The 27,866-nt window shown below is 31.0% G+C and overlaps 8 protein-coding genes across 9 annotated transcripts; 4 read left to right on the plus strand and 4 right to left on the minus strand.

Annotated features, from left to right (window-relative positions):
• Positions 1–466: 466 nt before the first annotated feature.
• Positions 467–3,428, minus strand: LOC131853312 (dehydrodolichyl diphosphate synthase complex subunit DHDDS-like). The gene is made up of 5 exons (XM_059204172.1): positions 3,157–3,428; positions 2,910–3,043; positions 2,287–2,435; positions 1,406–1,581; positions 467–724 (listed from the first exon to the last, which is right to left on the minus strand). The coding sequence occupies exons 1-5, from the start codon at positions 3,391–3,393 to the stop codon at positions 521–523; spliced, it is 900 nt and encodes a 299-aa protein (XP_059060155.1). The 5' UTR covers positions 3,394–3,428; the 3' UTR covers positions 467–520.
• A 382-nt stretch (positions 3,429–3,810) lies between these two features.
• LOC131853322 (RNA transcription, translation and transport factor protein) lies at positions 3,811–5,887 on the plus strand. Its single transcript, XM_059204182.1, has 4 exons — positions 3,811–4,023; positions 4,340–4,564; positions 5,019–5,105; positions 5,333–5,887. Exons 1-4 carry the CDS (start codon positions 3,963–3,965, stop codon positions 5,629–5,631), a joined length of 672 nt encoding a protein of 223 aa, XP_059060165.1. The 5' UTR covers positions 3,811–3,962; the 3' UTR covers positions 5,632–5,887.
• A 34-nt stretch (positions 5,888–5,921) lies between these two features.
• Positions 5,922–7,584, minus strand: LOC131853270 (mitochondrial import inner membrane translocase subunit Tim8). The gene is made up of 2 exons (XM_059204116.1): positions 7,390–7,584; positions 5,922–6,936 (listed from the first exon to the last, which is right to left on the minus strand). The coding sequence occupies exons 1-2, from the start codon at positions 7,492–7,494 to the stop codon at positions 6,763–6,765; spliced, it is 279 nt and encodes a 92-aa protein (XP_059060099.1). The 5' UTR covers positions 7,495–7,584; the 3' UTR covers positions 5,922–6,762.
• Positions 7,585–7,660: 76 nt separating this feature from the next.
• On the plus strand, positions 7,661–15,294 carry LOC131853269 (N(4)-(Beta-N-acetylglucosaminyl)-L-asparaginase-like). 2 transcript variants are annotated; one of them, XM_059204115.1, is made up of 6 exons: positions 7,661–7,908; positions 12,719–12,872; positions 13,230–13,458; positions 13,789–13,985; positions 14,559–14,666; positions 15,046–15,294. In XM_059204115.1, exons 1-6 carry the CDS (start codon positions 7,845–7,847, stop codon positions 15,269–15,271), a joined length of 978 nt encoding a protein of 325 aa, XP_059060098.1. In that variant the 5' UTR covers positions 7,661–7,844; the 3' UTR covers positions 15,272–15,294. The 2 variants fall into 2 exon arrangements, with proteins under 2 accessions (XP_059060098.1, XP_059060097.1); XM_059204114.1 differs by lacking the exon at positions 7,661–7,908 and adding an exon at positions 12,126–12,527.
• On the minus strand, positions 7,925–11,800 carry LOC131853268 (adenosine deaminase-like protein). The gene is made up of 7 exons (XM_059204113.1): positions 11,595–11,800; positions 10,654–10,802; positions 10,029–10,217; positions 9,357–9,576; positions 8,955–9,111; positions 8,709–8,809; positions 7,925–8,394 (listed from the first exon to the last, which is right to left on the minus strand). The coding sequence occupies exons 1-7, from the start codon at positions 11,631–11,633 to the stop codon at positions 8,200–8,202; spliced, it is 1,050 nt and encodes a 349-aa protein (XP_059060096.1). The 5' UTR covers positions 11,634–11,800; the 3' UTR covers positions 7,925–8,199.
• Positions 15,295–15,691: 397 nt separating the features above from the next.
• LOC131853349 (N(4)-(Beta-N-acetylglucosaminyl)-L-asparaginase-like) lies at positions 15,692–19,334 on the plus strand. Its single transcript, XM_059204216.1, has 6 exons — positions 15,692–15,741; positions 16,414–16,584; positions 16,799–17,027; positions 17,247–17,443; positions 18,737–18,844; positions 19,086–19,334. Exons 1-6 carry the CDS (start codon positions 15,692–15,694, stop codon positions 19,309–19,311), a joined length of 981 nt encoding a protein of 326 aa, XP_059060199.1. The 3' UTR covers positions 19,312–19,334.
• Positions 19,335–20,054: 720 nt separating this feature from the next.
• LOC131853199 (small ribosomal subunit protein uS5) lies at positions 20,055–21,473 on the plus strand. Its single transcript, XM_059204033.1, has 3 exons — positions 20,055–20,149; positions 20,460–20,979; positions 21,171–21,473. Exons 2-3 carry the CDS (start codon positions 20,461–20,463, stop codon positions 21,435–21,437), a joined length of 786 nt encoding a protein of 261 aa, XP_059060016.1. The 5' UTR covers positions 20,055–20,149; position 20,460; the 3' UTR covers positions 21,438–21,473.
• Positions 21,474–22,208: 735 nt separating this feature from the next.
• On the minus strand, positions 22,209–23,828 carry LOC131853330 (probable DNA-directed RNA polymerases I and III subunit RPAC2). The gene is made up of 3 exons (XM_059204192.1): positions 23,678–23,828; positions 23,019–23,119; positions 22,209–22,395 (listed from the first exon to the last, which is right to left on the minus strand). The coding sequence occupies exons 1-3, from the start codon at positions 23,690–23,692 to the stop codon at positions 22,209–22,211; spliced, it is 303 nt and encodes a 100-aa protein (XP_059060175.1). The 5' UTR covers positions 23,693–23,828.
• Positions 23,829–27,866: the final 4,038 nt, after the last annotated feature.

Raw genomic sequence — 27,866 nt, forward strand, 5'->3', positions numbered from 1 at the left:
TGGTCATGAATAAAGCATTATTTAAAAAAACCGGATACCGGATACCTTAGAAACAAAAGATTGTATAGAAATTCAAGCTCGATCAACTTTTACATAGTTAATCAAAGTAGTGGTCAATTCGATCATAATAAAAAGTACAAAAGATCTTTGAATTAACAATGACAAATCAGTATATACGCCTGTGTGTGTCAAATAATGACAGTGTGTATGTTTTTTGAAAATTGATTCAATGTATTTTTATGTGTAATTTTAAAAACATTTTATCATTGTTCACTAGTTCTCTATATAATCTAAAAGTTCGCGAAATTTTATACTACTGCGCGATTTTCGTCCTTGGGCCTCCTTTGCTTACCTCGAGCCGAGAACTTAACTAATTATATGTTTTCTATTTTAGTTAAGATACAACTATTGGGTATGTAAGAAAAATATCATTGTTTTTATATATTAGTTATATTTATTTATACTATGTATATCAAAATAAACTATAACAATCAACAACAGGCAGCTAGATTGGAAGCAGTTAACAACTACTAACATATTTTTCTAATTCTTGAATTCTTTTGATTTCTAATTTATCTAAAAACGTCTGTTTACTCTTACTGGGTTCTTCATCTTCTTTAAGCGATGGGGCGTGTCTTTGGAAATGTATTATAGCTGCTAATAAGTTCCAAATCGTAAATTCCGGCCACAACACATCTGAGAAGTACAGTACTGTGTTTGTTACCTGGAATAATAAAGTAGTTATATTAAATGTGAACCTAACTTTTTTAGAAGAAAATAGTGTATTCATAATATTTAATAATAGTAACTTCAATAAAACTTCAGGACCCTTTGTTACCAATATATGCACCCTATTATGACCCTCACAAGGTTCATTTAGAATTTTATTCTGGTGAATATATATTCCTGGTGAATTACAACATTTTACAATAACTTAATTTCATTCTCATACTTATATTCTATATGTGAGCATGTCTTATGGATGATAATGGAATGGTACACCCATCTGCTAATGGTTTACGTTGGTGTCGTACACATGTTAACATCTTCCACTAGTGCCCCATTAATGTATACTGTTAGGCGGGTGCACCATAGCATTACCATCTATATAAAAAAATGTGGGTGTTATTGGAGCTTTACATGTAAGCAGTAATAAGTTATGGCCTGATGCTTTCGAAAATTACAATACTATGTTGGAAGATCGTCATTTTGAAAATTTGTATTAACAAATATGACATTATTTCTGTGCAATGAATATATGTGTAGTAAAATGAAAATAAAAAACAACAACATGATTTCTCTAAAAAAGGCTATATTATATTTTTATAATATAAGATTATTCATGCGTCTTGCCTAAAAAAAGTAAAGATAAATATGAAAGAAAATGAAATATCAAAATCACTACCTGCCAAAGCATGAAGTCAGACAGTCTGACTTCACCAGATGTCCTCACCAACAGTTCAGGTTCTCCAAGTTCTACTGATAAAGAGACCAGTTCCTCATCAATGTCATTCAGACTAAGTTCATTATTTTTGACACCATCCACTATATGTGATGCAGCACGACTGATTTCATCTCGACCTATATCACATAACTAACATTAGAAAAGAGACCATTTTTGTGTTATCTTGTGGGTAACAATTGTCATGAAATATAAAATAGATACTGGATATTAGTATGTTTAATTAAACTTATGGAACTACGAGAAATATAGTAATATAACAGAACAATTTATAGTCAAGAATTACTATTTCCATTTTTTTTGCTATGGCTTTATACATTAACATAAGGTAATAGTTTTATTAAATATTTATTATTATATGACCAGAATAAAATGTTCTATGTATTAAAACATTTTATTTATTATGTCACTATGCCATAATTCATTTATATATATTCAGCTGTTTCCTTTGATTGACAATAGATATATTACAATAATTTTATAATTTAAAATTAATGGCCATTGTGTAATAATTTATTATCATGACTACATATTACTTTACAAAAGGTTGTAAGTTCAAATTTGGTAAGTACAAGAAAATATAAAACATTTCAGGCAGACTCTTAAGTGAAGGAAAAATTTACAGCAAACATATTTCTTTTGATATAGTAAGCTCACCTCGAGATGGATTCAAATATACCCAGTGAAATGTAGCCATTTCAGTTTCATGTTTTTCATTAATTGATGTTAAAAATTGACAATACTTCTAACTATATCAACTCGGATAACAGTCATGTCAGTGCATTATTTTCATAATATTTATAGTAATAAGTAAGACAACTTGCCTGTATAAGCATAAGCTATGTTAAGTCTTAATTTGTTATTATATTGAGTGGCTAGCATGCCACGGGAAACAAGGGCTCTCAAATCAGCTGGCAGAAGGGACAGCCTTCCTGCTATATGTATGCGTACACCCCATTCATTTATTTGATCTCTAAAAATATATGCTATTATTAATTTATATAATTATGAACATAAATAAAATTGCAATATCAATGCTATCTTTACTATGTAAGTTTCTTTATTAAGCATATCATAGTTTTAATAGTATTAGTCAATTGTGGAATGTACGGTTTATTTAGAAAAATAAATGGAAATATTCTCAAAACTTTGTCATGAATAACATATTGTAGTTATTATATTTAAAAATAGACACTATATGTGTGTACTACCCCTCAGTAAATATATATTGTGTCACAATAAAAAAACATATGCTAGGAAACTACATTAATTTACAAGGATATTGATGTTAAAAATTATAATGAGTAATATTGAATACTATAAAATGCATATCACACGTATTTTAAAACACACAATCCACAGTTTGAAAGTAGTGAGAATGTTTTCATTTATTCTTCTAAATAACAAGTCATTTCACATGTTAACTTTTATTTTTTTATATACATACATGTCATCTAACAGTCTTTGAAATTTATCACGAGCTAGGTCCATGAGCGCATCGACTTCCTCTTCAGTTCTCTTAAAATTTTCTATACTGAATGCATATACTGTAACCTCTGGTATACCAAGATCTAAGCACCACTGTAAATACCTTTAATTAATATCTAGAGTAACAGTAAAAGTTTACAATACGAGTACACTGACAGCTATGTATGTAACTGCTACAGTTATTAAACACCAAAATGTTAGCGAACCTTTAATGTTTCAGAGAGTTTATCAAAACCTCTGCTGTGGCCTGCACTGCTTTTTACAGAATGCTTTTTTGCATACCGGCGATTACCATCCATTATAAACGCTACGTGCTGAGGAACACGTCCGGTTTTGACCACCTTAATACAAAAAAGTTGGAAGAATGAAACGCAGTTCTCTTTAATCCAAGACATAGCTGAATTTTTCAATAAAAATAAAAATACAAATTTCAGACATTTCATGAAGTGTCAACAATTGAACCATAGATCAGATTTTTTATCCTCGGCAGACAGTGCGCGCCTCCCTCTATAATTAAGATACTCTTTGGCCATAGTTTGTGGACAAAAAATAGCGTAGCACCGTAAAAAGAAGACCAAAATGCGGCGTAAATATGAGGTTCTTTTTATTATTTTGGATTTTTTTGAACGACCTTATATGTGGATGTCATCGAAAACGTAACATGTTACGTTACGACTTTGATGTCGATTTAGAAATATCGATAATTTTGCAATAAAATCGATATTTATCGATCATCCATTCTTACTTTATCTGTCTGTCAATTTGTGTTCTGTTCTATATTGTTCAGAGCATAATTCAGAGTAAAATTCAGAGCATTATTCAGAGTTTTTATTGAAGACTGATCTGTGCTGTATTTCTCATATCTATTTTAGTTTGTGGATTGTTTGGTCTTTTTCATCTGTGATCAATTTGCGTTAATTCGCGCTTATGATTTTGTTTCTAATATTTACGTTGAATTAATTAATCAATTACTAAAGTAATCTTTCACAGTAAAACTTAACTGCAATTAGTTATGTTTAAAATAAAGTTAATTGCACTTGGACATCCTAATCCGGAAGGTTTCAATTGTGAAGGTGTACAACAAATTTCCACATAAGTTAATCGTATACAATAATTAAATATCACTAAATTTTAATTTACAAACTCGAAACTGAGAGCAGATTATGTATACATTTGTATGTATATATAATTTTGCACCAAACCGAAATAGGATTGGCTTTCTGCTACACCGAATTTACGATTTCTAATATAAACGACGTTCAAAAATATACACGCAAGTTCTTTGTTTTCTGCTGTCTGCGATGAACTACTAAAGAATTATTCGATAACAGTAGCTAAGATATATTACTTCTAAAAAAATACAAATAATAAATATTAAAATTCTTTCAGATGAAAGGGACTATAGAAGTGCGGTTATGTGGCTAGAGGATCAAAAAATTAGACATTACAAAATTGAAGAACGAGATAATTTACGAAATATCAGTGCAGATAATTGGACAGAAGCCTATTACACCTATCAAAGGGACCTGCTTAGTCCTTTTATTAGTGGTCATCCAAATGAACAATTGAACTGGCTTTTGTCTTATGCAGTGAGATTAGAGTATGCAGATAATGGTGAATAAATTTTATCAATTTATTAAATATTTAGTTTACTATCTGTGCTTGTGATTTCACCTGCATTAATTTTCAATTAAAAATATAGCCTATTGTTATTCTGATGCATAAGCTATATAACTGTGACATCATAATCCATTGAGTAGTTTTTGTATGAAAGTGTAACAAATATTTATACTTACAAAACGTTTGTTTATAATATTATTATGATGTATGCCATGCTTGCCCGTAGTTTAATTACTGGTTAGAAGGCCATGAATGGAATCACATGTGTAACATGATAATGTAATCTCTGGAGTGCTGTCTATACAGGTACCACTCAAAATCAAGCGGAGATCCAGCCATTCCAATTTAAAAGAAAATACACAGCCACATTGGTGTTGGTAATAATACTGTTATAATTTTTTTTATTTTAATAATGTGTAACAAAGTATATTTATTTTTTTGCTTTCAGTCGACAAGTATAGGAATGCTGAGGCAGAACAACCAAAACAAGCCACTCCCAATGTTGTTTCAACAAATCCTTTAGACAACCTTGATTGTGAGTATAATACATACTGTAATATTGGCAGTAGTGTTAACATTATTGTATATGAATGTGAATGAAGACATTTTGTGTGAAAGACAGATGGCAATATCAACCTGACTATACCTGTCCTATCTTTCTTATTCTTCTTTATTTTGAATGAAAGACTTCATGTTCATGTTAATAATGGTGTTACAAAGAGAATGACAATAGAAATTAATAAATATATAATTGTATTTCAGTCTCAAGCCCAGCTTTCAAGGCTGGTATAGAAAGGGTATCTGCACTTGCTGGAGTTGGACCACATCCAGATCCAAAGTTCCGATTGGCAGCTATTGCAAAGATACTTAAGAACTCTCCCCACCCTGATGTACCAAAGACAGAGGCCAACATCATACAAAAACCAGCTGATGTATTTAAATTACTTTTTGTACAGGACCTTAGAGATTTACAAACAAAAATAAATGAGGCCCTTGTTGCTGTTCAATCTGTCACAGCCGACCCTCGTACAGACACGAAATTGGGTAGAGTTGGTAGATAATTCTGTCATATAATTTGTGAGATTCGGCATTATTATGTTGGATTGACTGTTTGAGTATTAATTATTATATATATAGATTAAAATTATTTAATGCCCAACATGTTTTTTCACATTCAAACTTGACTACTGCATACATTTTACTGTGGCTATCAAAATATACTAGTAAATTACAACTGTGAATACACAGGAGTACTCTATAAAATATTTTATACCAGTTTATTTACTTTTTCTGATAATTTTCAGTACATATATAAAAATATAAAAATAAAATCAACTCTCATTGATTCAAACTGTCACAGGCATACTGCCAAATTCTTAATAATGTAAACAATATAAATGATATATAGACATTCACTAATTCTTTTAATTATATATTTTAAGGAATAATATTTTTTTTTTCTAATAATATGTCAAAGATCAATGTGCAATTCAGTTGTCTCATGTCAGGTTTATCAGATCAATTATTGCTATTGCAGTAGTTTTATCAAAAATATTTTAAATAAATTAAAACTAATACAAAAGTCGATAATTTTGTTTATTTTCTATTTAATTCCTATATTATTTTTAAGTTTAAAAACTACTCTTCTAATTTTGAAATACATGATTGTTATAAACACATGCTGTGATTCATGGATGAGGATTTAATGCAACTTGTATGCAATTTTGGTAATAAAACATTATTTAGCTTTATTACCAAAATTGCATACAAGTTGTATAACAATATATTATAGCCATTTAAAAAAAAACATGGTTATTGTAATACTATTGCACTATACAAGAACTTTTAATTTTAAATAGCATCATCAGAAATGCAATACTAACATTTTTTTTTAATTGAAATTGTATTCTTAATTAATTAAAAGTAAACAAGGTTGATGTTACTTGAGATTTATTAAAGGTATTATTATACCCACAAATTACTTTCTCACAAAATGTTCACATAGCTGTATTGCACTAAACTTGAAACAATACAAGTATATCAAAAAATATTACAATAATTTATTGTAACATAATGTCTGCCCCTACTTATTAAATGCTAAGTATGGTATGAACAACATATATAGTATTAACATTGTTGATCAATAGAATTGAACCACTATTTATATTCTTCTAATGTTTATAACAAGATTCTTAATGCATTCCACCTCCTTTTTCGAGCATTTGAGCGAACCGGTTTGTAATGAGAAGTGAAACATCAATAAATCTTTCTACACAGTTGGTGATGCATGATTCTGTGCGTGAATCCAGCTTAGCTCCAGGCTTGTCTACACATTTATCCCAACAGAAATCATTGAACTCATGGATCTGTAAAAGAAGTAATTTTTATATTATACACATGACTAAGGAATTTTATACATTACATGAAAACTGACGTACCAAGTAAGTAAGGCACTAAGTAAGACCTTAAAACGAGGGATGAACCATTTCAAGGTCTTTTGCAGTGCTTTCCAACATATGTAGTTCTAAGGTTTATGAATAGTTAGTACCCTAAATAAATATTTTTGTTCATGCACTAAGAAATTTCTGTCTATAGGAGTCATCAAGCTGATTAGGTGGGCTGGAAACAGTAGTTCTCACAAGGTTTAATGTAGATACTCTGGAGAGAGATATGGGATATAAACAATCACAATGTTTGCAGAATTGTAAACATTTTTTTTCCGTAATACAGGTCATTTGATAAAACATAATTTTCTCAAATAACCCTTTTTCTTAAAAAGTTTTTCTTAGAAATAAAATAAATTATTGTGCAAAGTGTACTTGGGCATGAAATTGCGCTTTTTGCTTCTCTGCTAGCAGAAAGTCTTGTAGTTCTGAATCTGCTCCTTTAGGACTAGATCCAGAGAAATCTGATATATCACTCATTTTATATAAAGGTCGAAAGACTCAGAGAATTTTTAGGTTACGATTTTGTAACCTTTACTTACAATTGCTTGCTAAACTAAATCTAAGAAAACCTGAAAGTACTCTATGGTAGATTAGTTAACTTGAAATGTCACTGTCACAGCTATTGTGACAGCTTTTTAGGGCCATTCTCCCTTAATTTAGGGTAAAATGTTGATATTTCAAATTAGCCGAAATTTTGCTTTGCGATCTTTATCTCTTTATTTTGACGTGTTTTTTTTTTAATTTTAACTATGACATGATAACTAAGCATACGCGGTCAAACTAATGGTGAGGGACGGGTGTTACAAGGGGAATATCATTTATCTTATATGAATATCAGTTATCTTGTCACTAGCAATCTTCAAATGGCCACACCACACGGCGTGCTCTTTCGTAAGTTTAACCAATATATTTTTATACCTTTAAAATAAAGTCAAACAGCTTGGAACAAAAGGAAACGTATAATTACTAGAATTCTCAAGTATCATTCCAATGAAGTATAAATAACACTTTAATACAACTTTCTCCTGCATCTGTGATTACATGCTATAGATGTGGTTCGGTGAAATAAAGTCATATAAATGTCATGTATCTGACACTGTCTTGAAAATAAACTTCACTTTGTTGAAATATCTACTACAGTATCTTTTACAAGTAATATAATTAATAAGTTGAATTTTACAGTCAAATAGCTGTGTTATTTTTATTCATAAATTCAGTAACATGTTCTTGAATTTTATTACGTATTCTTGTATCAAACACAAATTGGCAAGCATTACGTGCTAGCTGAGCTATCTGTGCTTTACTGAGATTAAATGTATCAGCACATATTCTATATTCTTGTGAAAGAGATGTTGCAAATACTCCTTTATCATCGGTCTGCAATAAAAAAATAAAACTGTTTAATTAGTACAAGTATATATCTATGTATAAATTATTGCTAGTATTATAATTATAATTATTAGTAGTGTATAAAGAAATCCACGATTTAATTATCTCATAGATGCTATTTTTTAAGAATTTACCGATTTTCGAAGAGTAAGTTTTTTTATACTAAATATCTTAAACACCTAGCTCTTAAAGTTAGTAGGATTCTTAATAATATACACTCTTCATTTTGACGATGTTCTTCTTAAAATAAAACGAGATTTTCTTGTATTGCCAAATAAATTTACAAATGAAACGATACTTACACTAATAGCGATTGGTAAACCTGCATCGTATAATAATTTAAAGTGGTGAGAATCATAGCTCGGTACACTTTTAGTATTTACATTACTGGTGAGGCATACTTCTGTAAGAAAATATAAATTAACGTGTGACGTAATTTCTGTATAGGGCGTGCATTTGCGTGAAAATTTCATTGTCATTGAACTAGACTACGATACAAGATACGATATAAGATAGGTAGGTGATAAATCTTATTAAAGTTTTCTAACCTATGGGTATTGATGATTTACACAAAGCTGTCCATATTTCTTTAGTACCACCATATTTGGGGTGAATGCAAATTGCGTGGCCTATTCTGTCTGGTCTAAATTCAATCATTTCTAGTATTTCTTTTGGATTACAAACTTCGCCGCAGTGAAGTGTTATCTGTCAGTAAAAATAAATATTAATTAGAAAAAAAATACGTAGGTATTTAAAATAAAAAGTTATCTACGCAATGGGCTGTCTATTTAGTTAAAATAATAATAACAATAAACCTAATTCAAATATAAACACAAAATTATAAATTGGGTTGAAAATAATGGCTTCAACTTACAGTAATAATAATCTACGTACAAATATAATTAAAATAATGCCATCAAATAATCATGTAATACGCATATTCTGTATACCTTTAGTCCAGCTAATTTAGCTCTAGTTAAAGCTGGTACAAACATTTTAAATTCTCCAACAGTAGGATTGCCACTTAGTTCTATTCCAACTACCAATTCAGGTTGTTTTCGATGAAATTCTATTGCTAAATCTGCTATCTCCTCAACTTCATCCTTATTTGAGCTTCGGTTTATTGATATTATAAGCCTTGACTCCATGGGATGTTGCAAAGAAGACTTTCTATAATGAACAGTATTTTAATCTAATACACGTAAATACATAGTACGTGGTATATTAATCTAAGCAATTTTAAACAAATGTATATTGTAGCAACCTCCAATACTTTATAGGAGAAGACAGCAAGTATCGACGATTGCAATAAAGTCAATAAAGCAAAACTAGGTATAAATTAGCGATTTCATTAATATTTAAGTAAGCAAAGAAAATTTGTAACTTACAATATTTAGACACAAATAAATGGTTAAATTTTAATAATTTCAATGTACTCAAATACTTCAATTTATTATTGTAGTAATAGCGAGAAAACAATTCCTACATATTAACATGCAAGCGCGTTTCGTCGAAAGGAAAATTCGATCTTGTAATAACTATTTACATTGTGGTGTTATGAATTTAGACTACCTACTGGTTATATAACGACATTTTAGTCCGGCAAATGTTACTAAACTTACTGTATACCCTGGAGAATAGCTGCAACACATTGTTCTTTAGTCATATGGGGAGTGTTTCGAGGTGTGCTTCGCAGTTCAATATAGCAACACCCATCAGCTTGAAACTCTTGTAGTGTCAGACATGTAGCAATTTCTATTGCCTCTGGAGTGCAAGTTAATGCATGCGCAATACTAAAGACTTGAAAACAACTAGAAAGAAAAAACGACACTTCAATGCTCATAATTCGATGTCAATAAGGTACAAAATAAAATGTCAATAAGGTTAAAATGGTACATACTTAATCTAAATAAGATACATTTTTATATCACAAAATTTTGATGACATTTTTCGGTCGTACTATAATATTAAACGATATGATATTATAATAATACATAAACGAATGTATATTGAAAACGATAGGACATGAAGTCATTCGGTCTTCATCACCTCTGTCTCCTACTTTCAAGCTATAGCAAGGATGGTCCTCGGCCAGCGACATTTAATTTACACAAAGGTTCACACCCGCGCTGGTATTTGGTCGTACTAATGTTTTCAGTACTGAAGTTACGTTTCTTTGTGGTAAACAAATAATAAATAATTTTCTGAATAATTTTTAGAGGTCTGAAATTGACAAAAAATAGGTACTCTGATAATGTCCTTGTGTCGCCAGCGCCCAGTACAAATTCATCAGTAAAAGCATTAGTCTCATCTCTGATGCCAGAATCAGCCAGATATCTCTGAAGTTCCATCATTGTAGATTTGCTGAGGGAACCATTCAAATGTGCATGTAACTCCTAAAAATAATTTCGTATTTAGCAATGAACGTACTGAAGTAATGCAGAAATGAACGAATAAATTCAAAATGATTGGTCATTATGATCTTTATCAATTTCATATTATATAATTATAATCAATAATCATAATAGTTGTTTGAGTCTGTACTTTATTAACAATATAGGTACATACTTTTTATATATTTACGATCATGCGATAATTTGCGAAATGAATCTCACCCGCGTTTATATTTGTCCAAATTACTTAAATGACAAAGTTACTTTAAATACCAAAATAGATAAAACTACTCACACTGATATGAATTCATATATATTAAAATGAAAATATGATAAGAGTACACATTTTTATACAGAATCCAAATTAAATATATCTACTTACTAACGGCTCCCTAATAAAATATATGTACAGTGTTGCGAACTTTTTTAAGGACTATTTAAAAATAAACCGTCAAACATTATTTAAGGATAACGCGGTTTATGTAGCGTAGATAGCTCTCGTATTGAAGAACGCAAATGGGACGAAGTAGAATTATTTTTAGACAGATTCATACGAAATCTTTTTAAATTACAGTCTACGTGTTACTGCGATGATTTGATTGATAAAGGAACAAACAACCATCTATTCATTAAAACAAATTTTCATGTTTATAATATATATAGAGACATAGAGATATATAAAAACAAAAAGCTATGTCCATCACTTCTTGAATGCATATATTATTAAATAATAATGTATAAATAAATAACAATTATTTTATATGTACAAAATTTTTTAAATATAGCAAAACTTACAACTTTTGGAAGTTCGCGGCAGAACGTATACAAATCCATAATTATGATAAGTTAAATTAAAAGCTTTTATTTGTTTGATTTTATTTTACGAATCAAAGCCAATTTTGTCAATACTCAAAATTTAAACCAAACAAAACAATGGTTGGCGTAATTAACAAATTTATTTATTATAAAAAACGAACACAGAGAAACTGGAAAAACAGTCTCATCACAGATTAGGAACACATCCAATTACTCGCACTTGCTGCAATCAGTGTTGTCAAATGTATGTCACCATCTCCCAATTTTTGCTAAAAATAAAAATCCTTTGAATAAAATCACTAAAGACTTACTAAGGGGCACTTATTTAATGCACAACATTTTTTAGTGGTTTGTATTCTTGTTTTTTTAGTTTCGGTATAGATTTACTCCTATTAAATTCCGGGATAATGTAATAATGGCAGTGGGATAATGTATGATTACTTTATATTTCTTGCTGTCAACTTGGCATTAATAATCTTTTTGATTATATTGTCTTGTGATTTGTTGAATTCAAATTTTCATATTGACATTTTCCCAAATCGAATACTGTGTCGGTTGTTTGTTTAGTTTTAATACATTATTATAATTCATATGAATTAATATAGTGCACATAGTTTAATTTGTACGTGAACTAATAATTTATGTGACACGATCATTGCCTAAGTTCAAACATTCAGTTATGATTACTATATTTTTGTCGGCTCGATAAATATAAAGATACAGTTACATACATTTTATTAAATATTACATTAAATAAATCACATACTTTTTTGTAACTCAAGTCGAGATAACAAGTCAAGATTATGAAAGTTGTAATTATTCTGCTAACATTTTATTTCTACGAAACGAGATGTGACCCGAATATTCCCATTGTTATCACTACATGGCATTTTACAAATTCTACAATCAAAGGTATGTTTATACTGTCCTATAAGCACAACACTATTCAACATTCATGTTTACTTAAAATTTAATTGTTTTCATAGTGAACGGAAATGTTATTTATAATGTAGAATATAAAACTAAAGCTACTAATCTATTTTTCTTCTACATTCACCATCATCTTCTATAATTATTAATAGCTTTTTCTTCTTTTTTCAAAGCATGGGATGTACTGAGTAAAGGAGGTTCATCATTAGATGCCATTGAGAAAGGTGCTACAGTATGTGAGGTACAACAGTGTGATGGAACAGTTGGCTTTGGTGGCAGTCCTGATGAAGATGGTGAGACCACACTTGATGCACTCATCATGGATGGGTATGATTTGATGTTAATATCATAAAGTATTATCATGTTTTGTATAAATATATTTTTTAAGGTGTATATAACACCAGTGATTGTACTATAAATTTTATAGAAGACTGGACCTTAAACTATATTAAATATTCTTACATCTACTTTAGTGCTATAAATTACACATGTAATAGCACAAAATCAAATTATGTAGACTGGTCATCACAACTGATATAACATGAATGTCATAGTGTTGTGTGGTACTCATGTCCATGCTATTTATTTATAACCATTTTCCATTGTGTGAGTTGTTATTTTGTGATACTTACTAAGTCATTTTAAATAATTTTTGCATAATGTATATCTGTCATTATTTTATAGGAGAACTATGAATGTTGGTGCAGTTGGTGCTTTACGAAGAGTCAAAAGTGCAATATCAGTTGCTCGCCATGTCTTAGAAAACACCAAGCATTCATTCCTTGTGGGAGAACTGGCAACTCAGTTTGCTTTGCAAATGGGCTTTAAAGAAGAATCACTAGTTACTCCTGATTCTAAGAAGTTATGGATGAGATGGCACAATGAAGACCATTGTCAACCAAATTTTTGGATGGTAACTAATATTTTTTATGTTCTTATTACATATTACAATAATGGTCATTACATAATAATGTATTTTAACATAATAATTATTTTAGGGCTGTATTATGTATACATTCTGTATAAAACTTGTATGAAACAGTTATTGTAATTCTAATTTGATTGGTATAGGACTATGATTATGATGTTATAAGAGTCTTTTAATTAGAAACTTCACATTGATTCTTACCTATGATTAGTTTAAAGATGATCTATGTTTCTTTCTCCCAGTCATGTGTCCTTGTTTATAATATTTATGTTGTCATCTTTATTTTGGCCATTCATTTAGCCTCTATTTTTTTAGAATGTGCAACCAAATCCAAATGAATATTGTGGTCCTTATAGGAATTTAGATACACTCGTTAAACATAGGAAACCTCAGAAGAAAACTATGATAGTTGACAGATTCAACCATGACACTATTGGTATGGTGGCCATAGACAAAAATGGAGATGTAGCAGCGGGTACCTCTACTAATGGTGCAAAATTTAAGATTCCAGGGTAAGTGAGCGTAGTTGTAGATTATTTATTTTATATTTTGCATATAGGCCAAAAGCCAATCTTAACATATTAAAATAATACATAATGTGTCAGCATTCTAATAATAATCTTAGTATAAATATGAATAAGATGGATATTTCTTTTGTATTTTTTCTACCATTGTGTACTTAACTTATTGATGGTAAAGTAAAGATACACTTAAAATTGTCATTGTGTATTCTAAAACTAATTCAGATAGTTCCTTGTTTTTGAACCTTCTCCCACCACTATATCATACAGTATATATCATACAGTGTATATCATACAGTACACACAATAGCACTGTATGATATACCCAAAAACTATAATGAAAGTTTACAGTAATAATTATTATTACTGTAAACTTTAATTCACATAGATTTACAAGTTCTTATTCAAAGATTTATTGATATCTCAAATTCAAATGTACTTTGTCTATGGGGACAAGTGGGACCACTTGCCTCCTCTGTGGCATGGCTACACGAAAAAAATAGTTTGTAGGCAGCAAACAATCTTCATTGTAAGAACAAAACACACTGGTTATCAATATTTCAGGAGGATTGGTGACTCTCCAATACCTGGATGTGGTGCGTATGCTGATAATACGGTCGGTGGGGCTGCAGCAACTGGTGATGGTGATGTCATGCTGAGATTCCTTCCTAGGTGATGATTTTTGGATTTTAATACAAATATAAATGGGATAAATTATAAACGAAGTATGAAGTTATGACATATTTGGAAAGGCGAGAGGACTATGGGCGTCACATGATAACGGCGATTGTCAGCGATAATCATTGTGACAGTCATTCTAGTCACATAAAAATATGGCTAACCATAGTAATTGCTCCATTTGTGAGTAAAATTACAGGCTATATCTTAATTATATTACCTTATTTTATTTCTTCTAATGAACTTAAACTAATTGTTATGATTTTGAAGTTGCTTCATACTGTGATCACTAATTTGGAATTGCCATGTCATAATTTTCTTGATTCAATCTCAAAAATATTAACTTAAATAATTTATTTTATTTCCATTTCAGTTTTCTAGCCGTGGAGGAAATGCGAAGAGGGGCGTCCCCTAACAGAGCTGCGCGGACAGCTATTGAAAGAATAGCGTCACATTACTCGGATTTCTCAGGAGCAGTTATTGCTCTAACCAATGATGGCGAATATGGTGCTGCCTGCCATGGAATAAAGTCGTTTCCATATGTAGTCCAAGACAATAATCGTGAGATGAGCGAAGTTATTACCATTAACTGTTCCTGACATGATTATTAAAAATAAATAAATGGCCAATATAATATCTTTTTATATTTTATCTTCATTAGCCCTAAAACTGAGAATTTATTATTATATTAGTGTGAGAAATTGAAAAGGTAATGACATAATTACTTAATAGCACAACTGTTCAATGGATTCATCCATTCAACAATTGTGCTGTTTAACTTATACATCAGTATTCCTGTATAAGTTGTTACATATTATGTTCCTAAATAACAAATGTTATTAAATAACATATAATAAAATGTTATTTAGTAACATTTAAGAACGTAGTATGTAAACTAGGATATGGACGATTATATAACGTAATCTCAGGGAAGTCGAATACATTGCGCGGCGATATACTTAAAGGAAATTATATCATTGTTACATCTATTGGATTACTATTCAATCTGATTATCTACAATGTATGACAGTTTGACAGTAAAAATGTTCCAGATGAAATCAGATAAGCTGTGAAATATAAGATATCTACCATAGGTAAGTATATAAGATAAGTTTGGATCTAACAGATAATAAACAAGTACAACATGTGGAGAATAATGAACGTCGTAATTATTTTGCTATCGATTTATTTCTACGAATTTAGATGTGATTCGAATATACCTTTCGTTATTACTACATGGAATTTCCAAAATTCTACAACTAAAGGTAGGTAACTTTTTTTTTCTTAATACCCCCAATTATTCTTTTCAATTAAAAAATTATTGGTGAGTAATGTGTTTAGCTTGAATGAAACAGTTACGGCACTAAATAAGATTTCAGGAAATGACTATCGACTATTTCTTTGGCCTTGATATACTGCGATATGTTGTAATGATATACATAATTATGCTACTAATAGTCGACGCTAGCGAGCCATCAATTATTTACAACAAATAATTTTAAGATTAAAAATATATTATTTGACAGTGTCAGTTATAAACCTTACTCTAATTCTAACTGCAACTGTCCTATGCTTATGTTTCATACATAATCGAAAATTCCCGAGCGTATCTACGTTGGTTTCCAGGATAGATCGAGTAGAGAAACTTGACACAGTAATAGTCTTGTTAGAGGGGTCTTAATTACTAATTAACCCTTTCCCCTTCAATACTGTATGTGCATATATTAAGTTAACAACACAGTCCGATTATCAATTCAGCATGGGACATACTAAGCGGAGGCGGTTCAGCATTGGATGCGATTGAGGAGGGTGCTACCGTGTGTGAAGTACTGCAGTGTTCCGGAACAGTTGGCTTTGGTGGAAAGTCTGATGAAGATGGTGAGACCACACTTGATGCGCTCATCATGGATGGGTATGATAATATGATACTGACAAATACAACATAATATCTAGTACAAATATCGACAAGTAGAAATATGAAAGTACGTCCTTAACATAATCGGCTCTCCTTTTGCGTAAAAGAAATATGTTTTGATATCAGTTATAAACTAAAGTGGCGGTTAGTTTCTATATTAGTTAAATATGACGACTAGTGCCCATTAATGACTATATTATCATATTTTTAGGAGAACTATGAATGTTGGTGCAGTTGGTGCTCTACGAAGAGTCAAAGGTGCGATGTCAGTTGCCCGGCACATTCTAGATTATACCAAGCATTCAATTCTCGTTGGTGATCAGGCTACTCAGTTTGCTTTGAAAATGGGGTTCAAAGAAGAATCCCTTATTACCCCTAACTCTAATGAATTATGGGTAGAATGGAACGATGAATACCACTGTCAACCAAATTTCTGGACGGTAATTAATAGAGGCATTTATATAATAACTAACGAAAAGCTGGCGCGATAATAGTTCAACCAGAGCATAAGTGCTTGGCACTGTGAGAGTTGTTTGACTGATGATTCCTTCAAATTATAATAATATATATCTAATAAGTTTAGGAAGCTCTATGTTGTTATAATTTGGTTGTATAAGTTATCTAATTATTACTATTTATTTAAATATTGATTTTTTTAGAATGTGGAACCAAATCCAGAGGAATATTGTGGACCGTATAAGAAATTAGATACACTAGGTAAACAGAGAACTCCTCAGAAGAGAAATGTGGGAATAGATAAATTCAACCACGATACTATTGCTATGGTGGCTGTTGACAAAAATGGAGATGTAGCAGCGGGTACTTCTACTAATGGCGTGAAATTTAAGATTCCGGGGTAATTAAGATTCTTGTATCGACGGCCTCGGTGGTCTAGTGGTGGTGTAGCACACCGCTTTACGTCCGATGGTCGCGGGTTCGATTCCTCGCATGGCACAAATATTTGTATTCATGAGTATGGTTGTTTGTTGCTCCCTCAAATATGGTTGAGTACAATGATGGCTCATACGTCATACTCGTGAACGGGTGCTACTTGTGGGGACTGGTCTGTTCAGGTTGTGAACACTGATTAAATTTTTTGTTCTTTGCGATAGCATATGCTGGTGGTCACTCTATTCTCCCAAATTTGAATTTTAAAAACTATATTTATTATAAATATGTTCCACTATTATTTGAAGAAAAAAAATACGAGCTGAGTTTCTTGTCAGTTCTTCTCATCTCGATATCATTCCGAACTGACGGTAGATTTGACATATCATAAGAGTACCCTAAAAATTATCGTGAATGTAAAAATATACTAATAGATTGGATAAAAACATTAAATTATAATAAAACTGAATTACTGCTGCATCATTGTTATCAATGCTAAAACTGTTGTGCAAGATTACATTCACACACAAACACACGCACACACCCACACACACACACACACACACACACACACACACACACACACACACACACACACACACACACACACACACACACACACACACACACACATATGTATATATATTCCTATTTATTAGAGAGAATTTTTAAGATAGATTGAATACAATGTTTCCTATAATGTATGTACTTTAAAATTGAATTGTATAACTAATTATTTATAGTATAATAAACAAGAAACATTTTACAAAAGTGGTGATATAAGGTATGGAAGAGCGGAGCCTCCTGGCACAGGCATCTTTATGCTTAAAAGGAGTCTTCAATAACTGTATAATGTAATTTTAAAATGGTGTTAGGTTCTAAATAAATTAGATTTAAAATAGTATAGTTCTTCTAAATAAAGAATTTTGAATCGAATTTTGAATATTAAGTCTCAAAAAGATATGGATGAAAATGAAGATATGCATGATATCTAAGACTTAAAGTGGCACAAACCTTAAAGACTTTCTCCATATGTTTATTCATATAATGAAAAATATGTTTCTAAACTATTTGAAATATCTAAGCTGCTTAATTTAAAAACTTAAATTAATTATTTCTTAGTTACTAAGAATTTTACTTCATATTTAAAGTACTTGTACAAGAAATACTTGTAAATAAAATTGCATATAATAGTACGGGCTTTATGCGTATTTGATACCTTATGTTACATTAATAAAAATATATATTTGGAATATTTTAGGAGGATTGGTGATTCTCCAATAGCTGGTTCTGGTGCGTATGCTGATAATACCGTCGGCGGAGCTGCAGCCACTGGTGATGGAGATGTCATGCTGAGATTCAATCCCAGGTGATAATTTGTAATAACTTTATGGGACCTTTATCTTTAATATACTATGTGTATAATCGAACTGCAAAATGTAAATATGCATATAAATTAGACTGAACAAATTTTATACCTACTGAATATAGGCTTTAAATAATCGCTGGAACTCCGATTTGAATTCAATTTCAACATAACTACAATTTCTGTGCAGATGAAGTCGCGTATAATAGTTACTATTTAATATATTAAAATCGTATAATTTCAGTTTTCTAGCAGTGGAGGAGATGCGACGAGGTGCTTCACCGAACGCAGCGGCCCGAACTGCGATTGATAGGATTGCATCGTATTACCCAAGTTTCTCAGGTGCCGTTATTGCATTAACCAAGGATGGAGAGTACGGTGTAGCATGCCATGGACTAGAAACATTTCCATTTGTTGTCCAAGACAGTACTCGTGAGACGTGCGAGCCTGTTTCTATTAATTGTTCGTGATGGAACCTTGGCATTATAAGTAATAAACGATTGAAAAATTACCTAACATTTTATTTTACATTTTTGGTTACCCTGAATAGAAAAAGCACATTTTTGTTTAATTAAATTGCAAGTAAGTTGACGTGCTACCTAATGGTAAGTGGTAACTAATAATACATGAACAGCGCTACTTGTATAACGTTTGATTTGTTACTATTGTATTACATTTTCATATTTCATGGCAAATTTATGCATTAATTAAAAGAAAACTTTGAAATCGATAATAAAATATGGTAGGTAATAGTAGTATATAATATGCCATGATATGTCTTAAAAAATCCAGTGATCACTACGTTCCAATTTCAATTATTTGGGATCATTACATTATCAGTTTTTATTAAATAAAATAACAATATAAAACCATCATCTTTGAAAATGGAATATTTTTAGTTTATTAAATTACATATCATTTATTCTATCCGTGTATTTTTATGATTTTAACCATAAAGATACATGGAGGAGGAGAATATAATAAAATCATCGACCACTTAGTAAAATCGATTTAGGGACAATATAGAAGGTGGCATTGTTGTTAATAAAGCATTGATGTACGCCAAGACATCATAAGGAAAATTATTGAAATCAGAAAATATATATTCATATAAAAAACAATTCTGTAATAATCTCATAAATATCGATGATATCAAATAATTCATATCGATGTCACATCATCGATATTCGTCTTCTTGATATCGATATTTATTCCCTTCGATGAATATCGATCGTCCCTAATTTGACGGACGGACAAATTAATTCGGCCATTTTGTATTTGTCTTTCACGCTTCGCACACGTTTCAACGTAAGTTATTGAATTATAATTTTTACCAACGAAATGCTTTTTAATATTCATATAAAAATATTTCTATGTGAATAGTCTCATTTACATTAGGTTTTTATATTGCATATTTTAATCTCATTATCCTAACCTAGAACTTTGCAGTGCTCAACACGTGGATTTACATGATGAGACCTAAATTTTCATTTCATTCGTGGTATCTACCATAGTGTTTACACGGTGATGGCCAAAACGCGTCTGATTCTACTTATTTAAAAATTTATTTGCATCAGCACTATGATGTCCATCTAATTGTGATAAAAATCGATTTCAGAATGGCGGACGCAGCTCCAGCCGGTGGACGTGGCGGTTTCCGCGGTGGTTTTGGTTCACGTGGTGGCGATAGAGGCCGTGGTGGACCACGTGGTCGTGGACGCGGTCGTGGTCGCGGCCGCGGACGCGGCAAGGAAGATCAGAAAGAATGGGTGCCCGTAACTAAGCTGGGTCGCCTTGTCCGTGAAGGGAAAATTGACAAACTTGAGAGCATCTACCTATTCTCCTTACCCATCAAAGAGTTTGAGATCATAGACTTTTTCCTTGGACCATCGCTCAATGACGAAGTCTTGAAGATTATGCCTGTACAGAAACAAACTCGTGCCGGTCAGCGTACACGTTTCAAGGCCTTTGTGGCTATTGGAGATAACAATGGCCATATTGGTTTGGGTGTAAAGTGCAGTAAAGAAGTGGCTACTGCAATTAGAGGTGCAATCATCCTTGCCAAGCTGTCTGTCCTCCCCGTTCGTCGAGGATACTGGGGAAATAAGATTGGAAAACCTCATACTGTTCCTTGCAAGGTAAATTTCTCTCTATATAATTTATTTTAGTTATTTTCATTTACACTTTATGATGAAAACTGATAATCATTTCATTCGTGGTATCCTCTGAGGTTTCCCTGTGAAGTTTTTAATGCGTCTGATGTTTTATTATTGACACATTATTAACAATTGTATTAGAATAGTCATTAATAAAACATTTCTTCTTTCAGGTTACTGGCAAGTGTGGTTCTGTCACTGTAAGGCTGATCCCAGCCCCCCGTGGTACTGGTATTGTATCTGCTCCAGTCCCAAAGAAGTTACTTCAAATGGCAGGAGTACAGGACTGCTACACTTCAGCTCGTGGATCCACTGGAACTCTTGGCAATTTCGCTAAAGCTACTTATGCTGCCATTGCCAAGACCTATGCATACCTCACTCCTGACTTATGGCGTGATATCCCATTGACCAAGTCTCCATACTCGGAATTCAAAGTTTAAAGACATTTCAATGTGAAATTAAAAAATTAACATCTTTATTGTTTTTTATTTAATTTTTTAACTATACTTTTTTGAAGGTAAAGTGATATACATACAAGATGTCTAAATATCTTCTTATGACAAAATTATACATATTTAGTATATGCTAAATCATACTGTATTAATATATGTTATAGTATGCCATAATGCTTTAGGTAATTCGCTTGAAGGGACTGGTCTGCTCTGATAACTATGATGGTTATAGTAAACAGAAAAACCATAAATATTTTGTTCTAAATTATAAAAATATTGTAATCTCCATTCTATCTATATACTTGCATGTATTTAATCAAATATACATGCTTGTTCTTTATCATGAACCATTACTTTTGTTGGGCATAAAAGTATTTTAGATAAATACTTTGAGCTTTAAATTCATATTTGCATGCTGCATCTTATTTAAACTATTTAAAAATTTCTTTTATCCTGACCTATATGTGACAAAATTACAAACTTGAAATTTCCACTAGGTGAATTTGATAGTCTGTTACTATTTAATTATCCTCATCCTTCACATTGGCTAGAGATAATTTTTTCCTGGCAATAGTATCTAGAAGTGTTTATTTTTGTATAATTATCTGACCAATGTACCATATTAAGGTTACTAACTTCTTGTATTGCTGCACTTCGCCGCAATGACAGATTTCCGTCATTATGTACAATAAAAATACAACTTGGAGTACTACTTTATCAAAGGGACTGATTCAAAAAGGACAAAGAAAACAACAAATATTAACTATTTTGATATTCTTTTACTTCCTGTTCAAACAATTCTAGTGTATGATCGCATACTTTTTCAAGATCAGCCAGGCCTCGTTTTAATATTTCTAATGCAGGTGTTTCTTTAGCTTGGATCCTAAAATGCATTTTTGATTCAGCAGGATGTGGGACTGTATACCCACAAAACTGAACATCTTCACTGAAACAAATAGTAGTTTTGAGTGATTTTTACTTATAATTAATAATATATAGTTATCATAACTCACAAAAGTGGGTAATTTTTAATTTGTAGTTTATCTACAAGTTATGAATTGCATAAATATATTTTTTTACTACAAACAAGTACAATCTGATGGTCAATGTAAACATTTACCGTCTGAAACTCCAAGGCCTTTGCATGCAAAACAGACAATACTACACTGTTTTAAAGTGGTCATGTATGTTAATGCATAATTGTTGGTATATCCGACAATTATGCATTAGTCTAAAGAGAGCCTGTATAACAATATTGTATACATTCTTGATTGAAGAGAAAGGCCCTACATGAAGTCTTTAGGGATTGTAATAGTTAAGGCTATGGATGAGTATTAAAAATTTCATACATATAAATATGTTTTATGCACTACATGTTATTTGGAGCTTATATGATATTTTTAATTTAATAAAAATAGGAATGAAATTGGTAAATTGCACTACTTGAATGTCTGTGTTGCACCCTCACATTTATACCTTTCTACATGATGCCAAAATGAACATTGAAGAGATTACTGAAATATTAATATTGCAATAAAATGTTATATAATAAATACATGAGATATTTACTATCTGGAGATGATACATTTCAAAGAATTTCCTAGTGTGTGGCTCTCATTTTGGAAGACATATGTACGATTTGTCAGTCCGGAGTCTTCATCACCGGGTAGCTGTAAAAGAATGTTCATAATTTTATATTAAAATCAATGTTTCTGCCATTGTGGTGTAGCAATTTAGCACACCACTTTGCTACAGATGATTGTGGGTTTCATTTATCACATGGTACAAACACTTCAACGTTAATATTATTGTTTGCATCAGTCTGGGTGAGTGGCTCATGTATATTATGTACATATTTACAAAAAAATGTATCTAAGTATTTATATCAGTTGTTAAGTACCTATAATGCGCTTAATATGAGACTAAAGGTGTTGTGTAAATTGTCTAATTATTAATAAATTAATAATATCCCTACATACATTATTGAAGAATTAGAAATAGAAAGGACATTTAATAATATTTTTAATGTTTTCATAAAAACACAAGTTTTCTTTTATGGTAGACATTTGTATTGACATATTATTTATATCACAATCCCAGCTGCAATTAAGAATAAACAGAAAAAATACAGTAATGACCTGAAATCAAATCATAGCTACCAAAACATTAAGTTGTTATGTGATAACCTCAAAATTTCATACAGTCTAAATATAAATAAGGCCCCATACCTCAGAAATTTTCATTATGCTGATTTAAATATTGTGATAGTCAAAACAAATTTAAACTAATAAATCAAATATCTAAGTATCAAAGAAGCCGTACTAGAAATCGAACCCTATTTATTTACGATAAACAGTACAGTACACACAGAGATTGTACCACGATTGGACACAGAGTAGACTTAGGTATGGCATTCACTTTAATAAATTGTCAATGTCACATTGACATTATTTCAGTCGTGATATAGATTTCAAAGTGGATTTGGTATCATAAAATGATCCTACTAAGAGAAGAATTATAAGATTTTGAGTTTGGTCGCTATTTATTTCGTCTTTGATTACATTTTGAACTACAGGAATATTTGAGCTCCCTTGTAGGAAACAAAATATAAACTAGAATACACTATCGGCAAGCTAAAATAAATAAAGCGAGAATACAATACGTAGATTGTAGACTAACAAAAACTATAGCTGTGTTTTATTCAATGACGGTAATGAGTATGGATTATACCGTCAGATTAGTCTACACAGAACTATTACAAGTGTAGGTACCTACACTTGTAATAGTTCTGTCTACGACTCCACTAACACACATCAGTTGTATTATCAATCATCATCATCATGAATCATCATAACATTCGCAGAAGGAATGTTATGATGATTGATAATACAACTGATCTGACTGACTTCATCGTCATCCTATGCATTGGTTATCCACCAGCAAAGCATGTGATGGCCATCTATCGTCATCATAGACGTAAAATATTTTCATTGCATCATAAAAATATTTTTATACACTGACGTATCGCAGCTTGCTTACGTAAAGTAGTAACAAATGTCGTGTAAACTAGCTAAGGTATCTTAGAGATATAACAATATAGTTCTCGTTATAAATATAATAATATTGTACCTACATTTCTAGTAGAAAATGTGCTAACCTCAACCCATCCTTACGTTTAATGAAGTGCTTACTCCAAAATGATACCCTTTATAACATTTGTCTATGCGACCCTAGGAATTTATCTTGTCATTGTGCTTACAGGATGCCCCTGGAGCGATCTTTCTTCGCATAATATTAAACTTGTGGGCTATGCAGACCTTAATGTGAGCGGTAAGTGTCTTGTGACAATTTATGTCAAGTTACTGGCTTTAATTTACCGGGGATATAAGGATTTCGCAGTTGGTAGGTACCTACTATATATTTTAGCACCTAACTATGCATTTAAATTTACAAATTTACGGATGTATAATGATCATAAATAAAATAAGACGGTAATAATCTAGATGTAGGTAGGTATTACTATACTGCAGATAGATGTCTATCTGCAGTATAGTAATACTTACATATGTATTTTTTAATAATATGTCTCATGTACTATAAAACCATTAAACGATAAACAAAACGATAAAACCATTTCAAACAGATAATATTAATCATTACCAATCTTATATTGTTTAAAGATGGTTAAATTTAACCCCCGTTTCATTGATCTGCCCGTTTTTCCATTCAAATAGAGATCTATATCTTACCTGAGGTGAGGTTCGATCCCGTGTAGTGCCAGCTAACTGTGGTGGAGTAAACATTTACCTATGTACATGTAACTTATTATTGCATCTCATTCTACGGTCTATCAATTATTCAGATTTTTTTTTTGGTTTCTGCTTTATATACATAGTTTTACTTTATTTTGTTTATATCTTACCCCTTTCGCTTAAATCACAAATTATATTTCTTTTTCTGCTCTGCTTTGCCATTGTCATAAGTCTCGTTCATTAACAACACGTCTAATTGCGCGGGATCCAATTTCTATGTATTTTATATGTAGATATATTTACGAATTCGTACGACTTGTGGAATAGAAACCATGTCCTATTAATAATCCATTGGAAATAAGAGGGTCCAAGAATATAATAGTCTACCTACATCATTTGCAACATACACCTACTGATGCTTTATGTGTACCTATAGGTATACTACTTATCTAATATAAGTCTATGCCTGCCAATATTTAGTTTTTATCCCGATGGTTATAAATGGAATAGATAAATAAATAGAAGCTGGCAATATTTTCAACCGCGTTGTTATTGATTCAGCGCTTAGCTCGCTGGCTTCATTGCATTTTCATTCAAAGCCGGGAACACGATTGGCATAAAGAAGATTTGTGCCGTCTTTTTTGTCCCTTTGTTCGTGATAGATACCGTCAGCTTGGGATAAGCTTTCAGCATTGCAATTCAATGCGTCATTAGTTAAGTATACACAGAGGGTGTTACAAAGTACCTACCTAAAATAAAAACTACGTATTGGTACGTAGTTTTTATTTTATCCACATGCATTTGTTAGATACCAATAGTAGTTATGAATCTATATTTTTCATTTAATAAATACACATTATTAAGATAAATACAGTTTATTTCAAAAAGTTAATTCAGTAAATCAGGATAAATTAAAATAGAAATTAATGATAAATTACAGGATGGAGTAGGACTTATCCCAGTGGGGTCAGTAATTAGTATTCCCAATCCCCACCAGCATAGGATAGGGCATCAAAAGCCCTTTCTTCACTTTCCGATCCGTATATATATATATATATATCGGAGTAATACTCCAGGGTTGCAAAATAATAATAATCTCAGAACAATTCACGCGCCATCTAGATCCAAGTTAAGCTAGCTAAAGCTTGTGTATAGGTACTAGATAACTGATACATAAACATAGATATATTTTTTTGTAAATACATACATATTATACATAGAAAACAACCAGACCGATACAAACAATCATGCTCATGAATACAAATGTCTGTGCCGTGCGAGAAATCGCGACCCGATCCCGCGACCGACGGTCGTAAAGCGTGTGCTAAATCGCTAGACCACCGAGGTCGCCCATGCAAAAAAATCATTAATATTAGAATTTACTATAACATAATATAAAATAGCGACAACGAGTATTCTTTGCTATAATCTATTTAAAATGTAACGTTTCTAAGAAAATTATACACTAAATTAGGTAATTATAATACTTATCTACATATACATTATTATATTATATAATGGTGTCTTTATTTCTAATATTAATTAGAAAGCAGTATCTATACAGAACAATACGTGGACTTATAATGATAATAGCATTGTAATTAGTCGAACCTCAAAATAATTAGTGATATTGAATAAAATAGTTTAAGAAACTACTATTAATTTAGTAATATTTATTTTAGTAATATATGGTTAGTAGGTGTCCACACATATATTAGATATACTCCTTTATACATCACATATAGTTATTTTTTCATAGTTCTACGTTCGTGAGAAAGAAATTATGCAAAGTCAGAGAGAAAACGTTTTTCCGCTTGTCGTGCATAAGCCTTTAAATGCGCGCGTTTCAGTTGCTTTTTGCTTTTCCATTCCAAAAAGAGTTCGTAAGGAAGCACAGAGTAGATAGGCTTTTAAATGAAAACATTACGTTCCTATTCCTATCTACAGTACTGTAGTATGAAAAATATTATGAATGTACTAATGTATACAGTTCGACTGTTGACCATATTATGTAGTAACGTAGTAAGTTTAGTTTTATGTCATAAATCTATTTCTGTGCCTTAAACTTAAAAATAACATATTAATTTTATCTTACGATATCAACATCCTCATTGATAGTAATTGATAGAAAGAAACTGCCAGGATAAATCTTTAAAATAGGTATATTATTATTATTTTTTTTTTTTTAACACTACAGGTTATATTTTAATATCTACTAAGAATATCTTGCTTTAATTAACATTTCATATACATGTATAACAATTCATTATAATTAAATCATCATGTGGTGATATCTAATCTAATCTAATTTTATTCACTTTTGTTAATTTTACTATTTATAAACTATATAAAACAAAACAAATATTTTTGAGGGTATACAGTTAAAAATCATTACCTCCCGTGCTAGTTAGATAACTGTGTTACGGCAAGGTAAGAATCTCGCACTATATGAATAGGGCTCATTTTTAAATGGCATATCAAACGGTTTTTATAATACAATGGGATCGTCAGCCGGCAACATTCTTTTGAATGTAATAATAACTTATTACAGTATATGTTAACGATACAGATAATTTAAGTATTTTTTTTAATGAATTTATGTTAAAGAAAAGAAAACCTAAAGATAAAATTTCTAATTCATGCTCCATATATCAAGATAAGTATT

The sequence above is a fragment of the Achroia grisella genome, unplaced genomic scaffold (assembly GCF_030625045.1).
Source record: "Achroia grisella isolate CSIRO2021 unplaced genomic scaffold, CSIRO_AGI_Agris_v1 utg900, whole genome shotgun sequence".
Taxonomy (NCBI): Eukaryota; Metazoa; Arthropoda; class Insecta; order Lepidoptera; family Pyralidae; genus Achroia; species Achroia grisella.

Bases quoted from the DNA above. Each gene is read 5' to 3' on its own strand.
- LOC131853312 (XM_059204172.1), bottom strand. From the start codon at position 3,393: ATGAAATGTCTGAAATTTGTATTTTTATTTTTATTGAAAAATTCAGCT. The intron at 3,044-3,156 runs GTTCGCTAACAT...AGGTATTTACAG, and splicing joins AACTCTCTGAAACATTAAAG to TGGTGCTTAGATCTTGGTAT. The intron at 2,436-2,909 runs GTATGTATATAA...ATATATTTTTAG, and splicing joins CAAAGACTGTTAGATGACAT to AGATCAAATAAATGAATGGG.
- LOC131853199 (XM_059204033.1), top strand. From the start codon at position 20,461: ATGGCGGACGCAGCTCCAGCCGGTGGACGTGGCGGTTTCCGCGGTGGT. The intron at 20,980-21,170 runs GTAAATTTCTCT...TTCTTCTTTCAG, and splicing joins CTCATACTGTTCCTTGCAAG to GTTACTGGCAAGTGTGGTTC.
- LOC131853349 (XM_059204216.1), top strand. From the start codon at position 15,692: ATGTATGACAGTTTGACAGTAAAAATGTTCCAGATGAAATCAGATAAG. The intron at 17,028-17,246 runs GTAATTAATAGA...TGATTTTTTTAG, and splicing joins GTCAACCAAATTTCTGGACG to AATGTGGAACCAAATCCAGA. The intron at 18,845-19,085 runs GTGATAATTTGT...GTATAATTTCAG, and splicing joins ATGCTGAGATTCAATCCCAG to TTTTCTAGCAGTGGAGGAGA.
- LOC131853330 (XM_059204192.1), bottom strand. The intron at 22,396-23,018 runs GTAAATATCTCA...TATTTGTTTCAG, and splicing joins AAATGTATCATCTCCAGATA to TGAAGATGTTCAGTTTTGTG.
- LOC131853268 (XM_059204113.1), bottom strand. From the start codon at position 11,633: ATGGATTTGTATACGTTCTGCCGCGAACTTCCAAAAGTT. The intron at 10,803-11,594 runs GTAAGTTTTGCT...AATTATTTTTAG, and splicing joins GCCGCGAACTTCCAAAAGTT to GAGTTACATGCACATTTGAA. The intron at 9,577-10,028 runs GTAAGTTTAGTA...TGTTCATTATAG, and splicing joins GCTATTCTCCAGGGTATACA to AAAGTCTTCTTTGCAACATC.
- LOC131853269 (XM_059204114.1), top strand. From the start codon at position 12,419: ATGAAAGTTGTAATTATTCTGCTAACATTTTATTTCTACGAAACGAGA. The intron at 13,986-14,558 runs GTAAGTGAGCGT...TCAATATTTCAG, and splicing joins GCAAAATTTAAGATTCCAGG to GAGGATTGGTGACTCTCCAA. The intron at 14,667-15,045 runs GTGATGATTTTT...TTTCCATTTCAG, and splicing joins ATGCTGAGATTCCTTCCTAG to TTTTCTAGCCGTGGAGGAAA.
- LOC131853270 (XM_059204116.1), bottom strand. From the start codon at position 7,494: ATGAGTGATATATCAGATTTCTCTGGATCTAGTCCTAAAGGAGCAGAT. The intron at 6,937-7,389 runs GTACACTTTGCA...CTTCTTTTACAG, and splicing joins AAGCGCAATTTCATGCCCAA to ATCCATGAGTTCAATGATTT.
- LOC131853322 (XM_059204182.1), top strand. From the start codon at position 3,963: ATGTTTAAAATAAAGTTAATTGCACTTGGACATCCTAATCCGGAAGGT. The intron at 4,024-4,339 runs GTGTACAACAAA...AAATTCTTTCAG, and splicing joins GGAAGGTTTCAATTGTGAAG to ATGAAAGGGACTATAGAAGT. The intron at 4,565-5,018 runs GTGAATAAATTT...TTTTGCTTTCAG, and splicing joins ATTAGAGTATGCAGATAATG to TCGACAAGTATAGGAATGCT.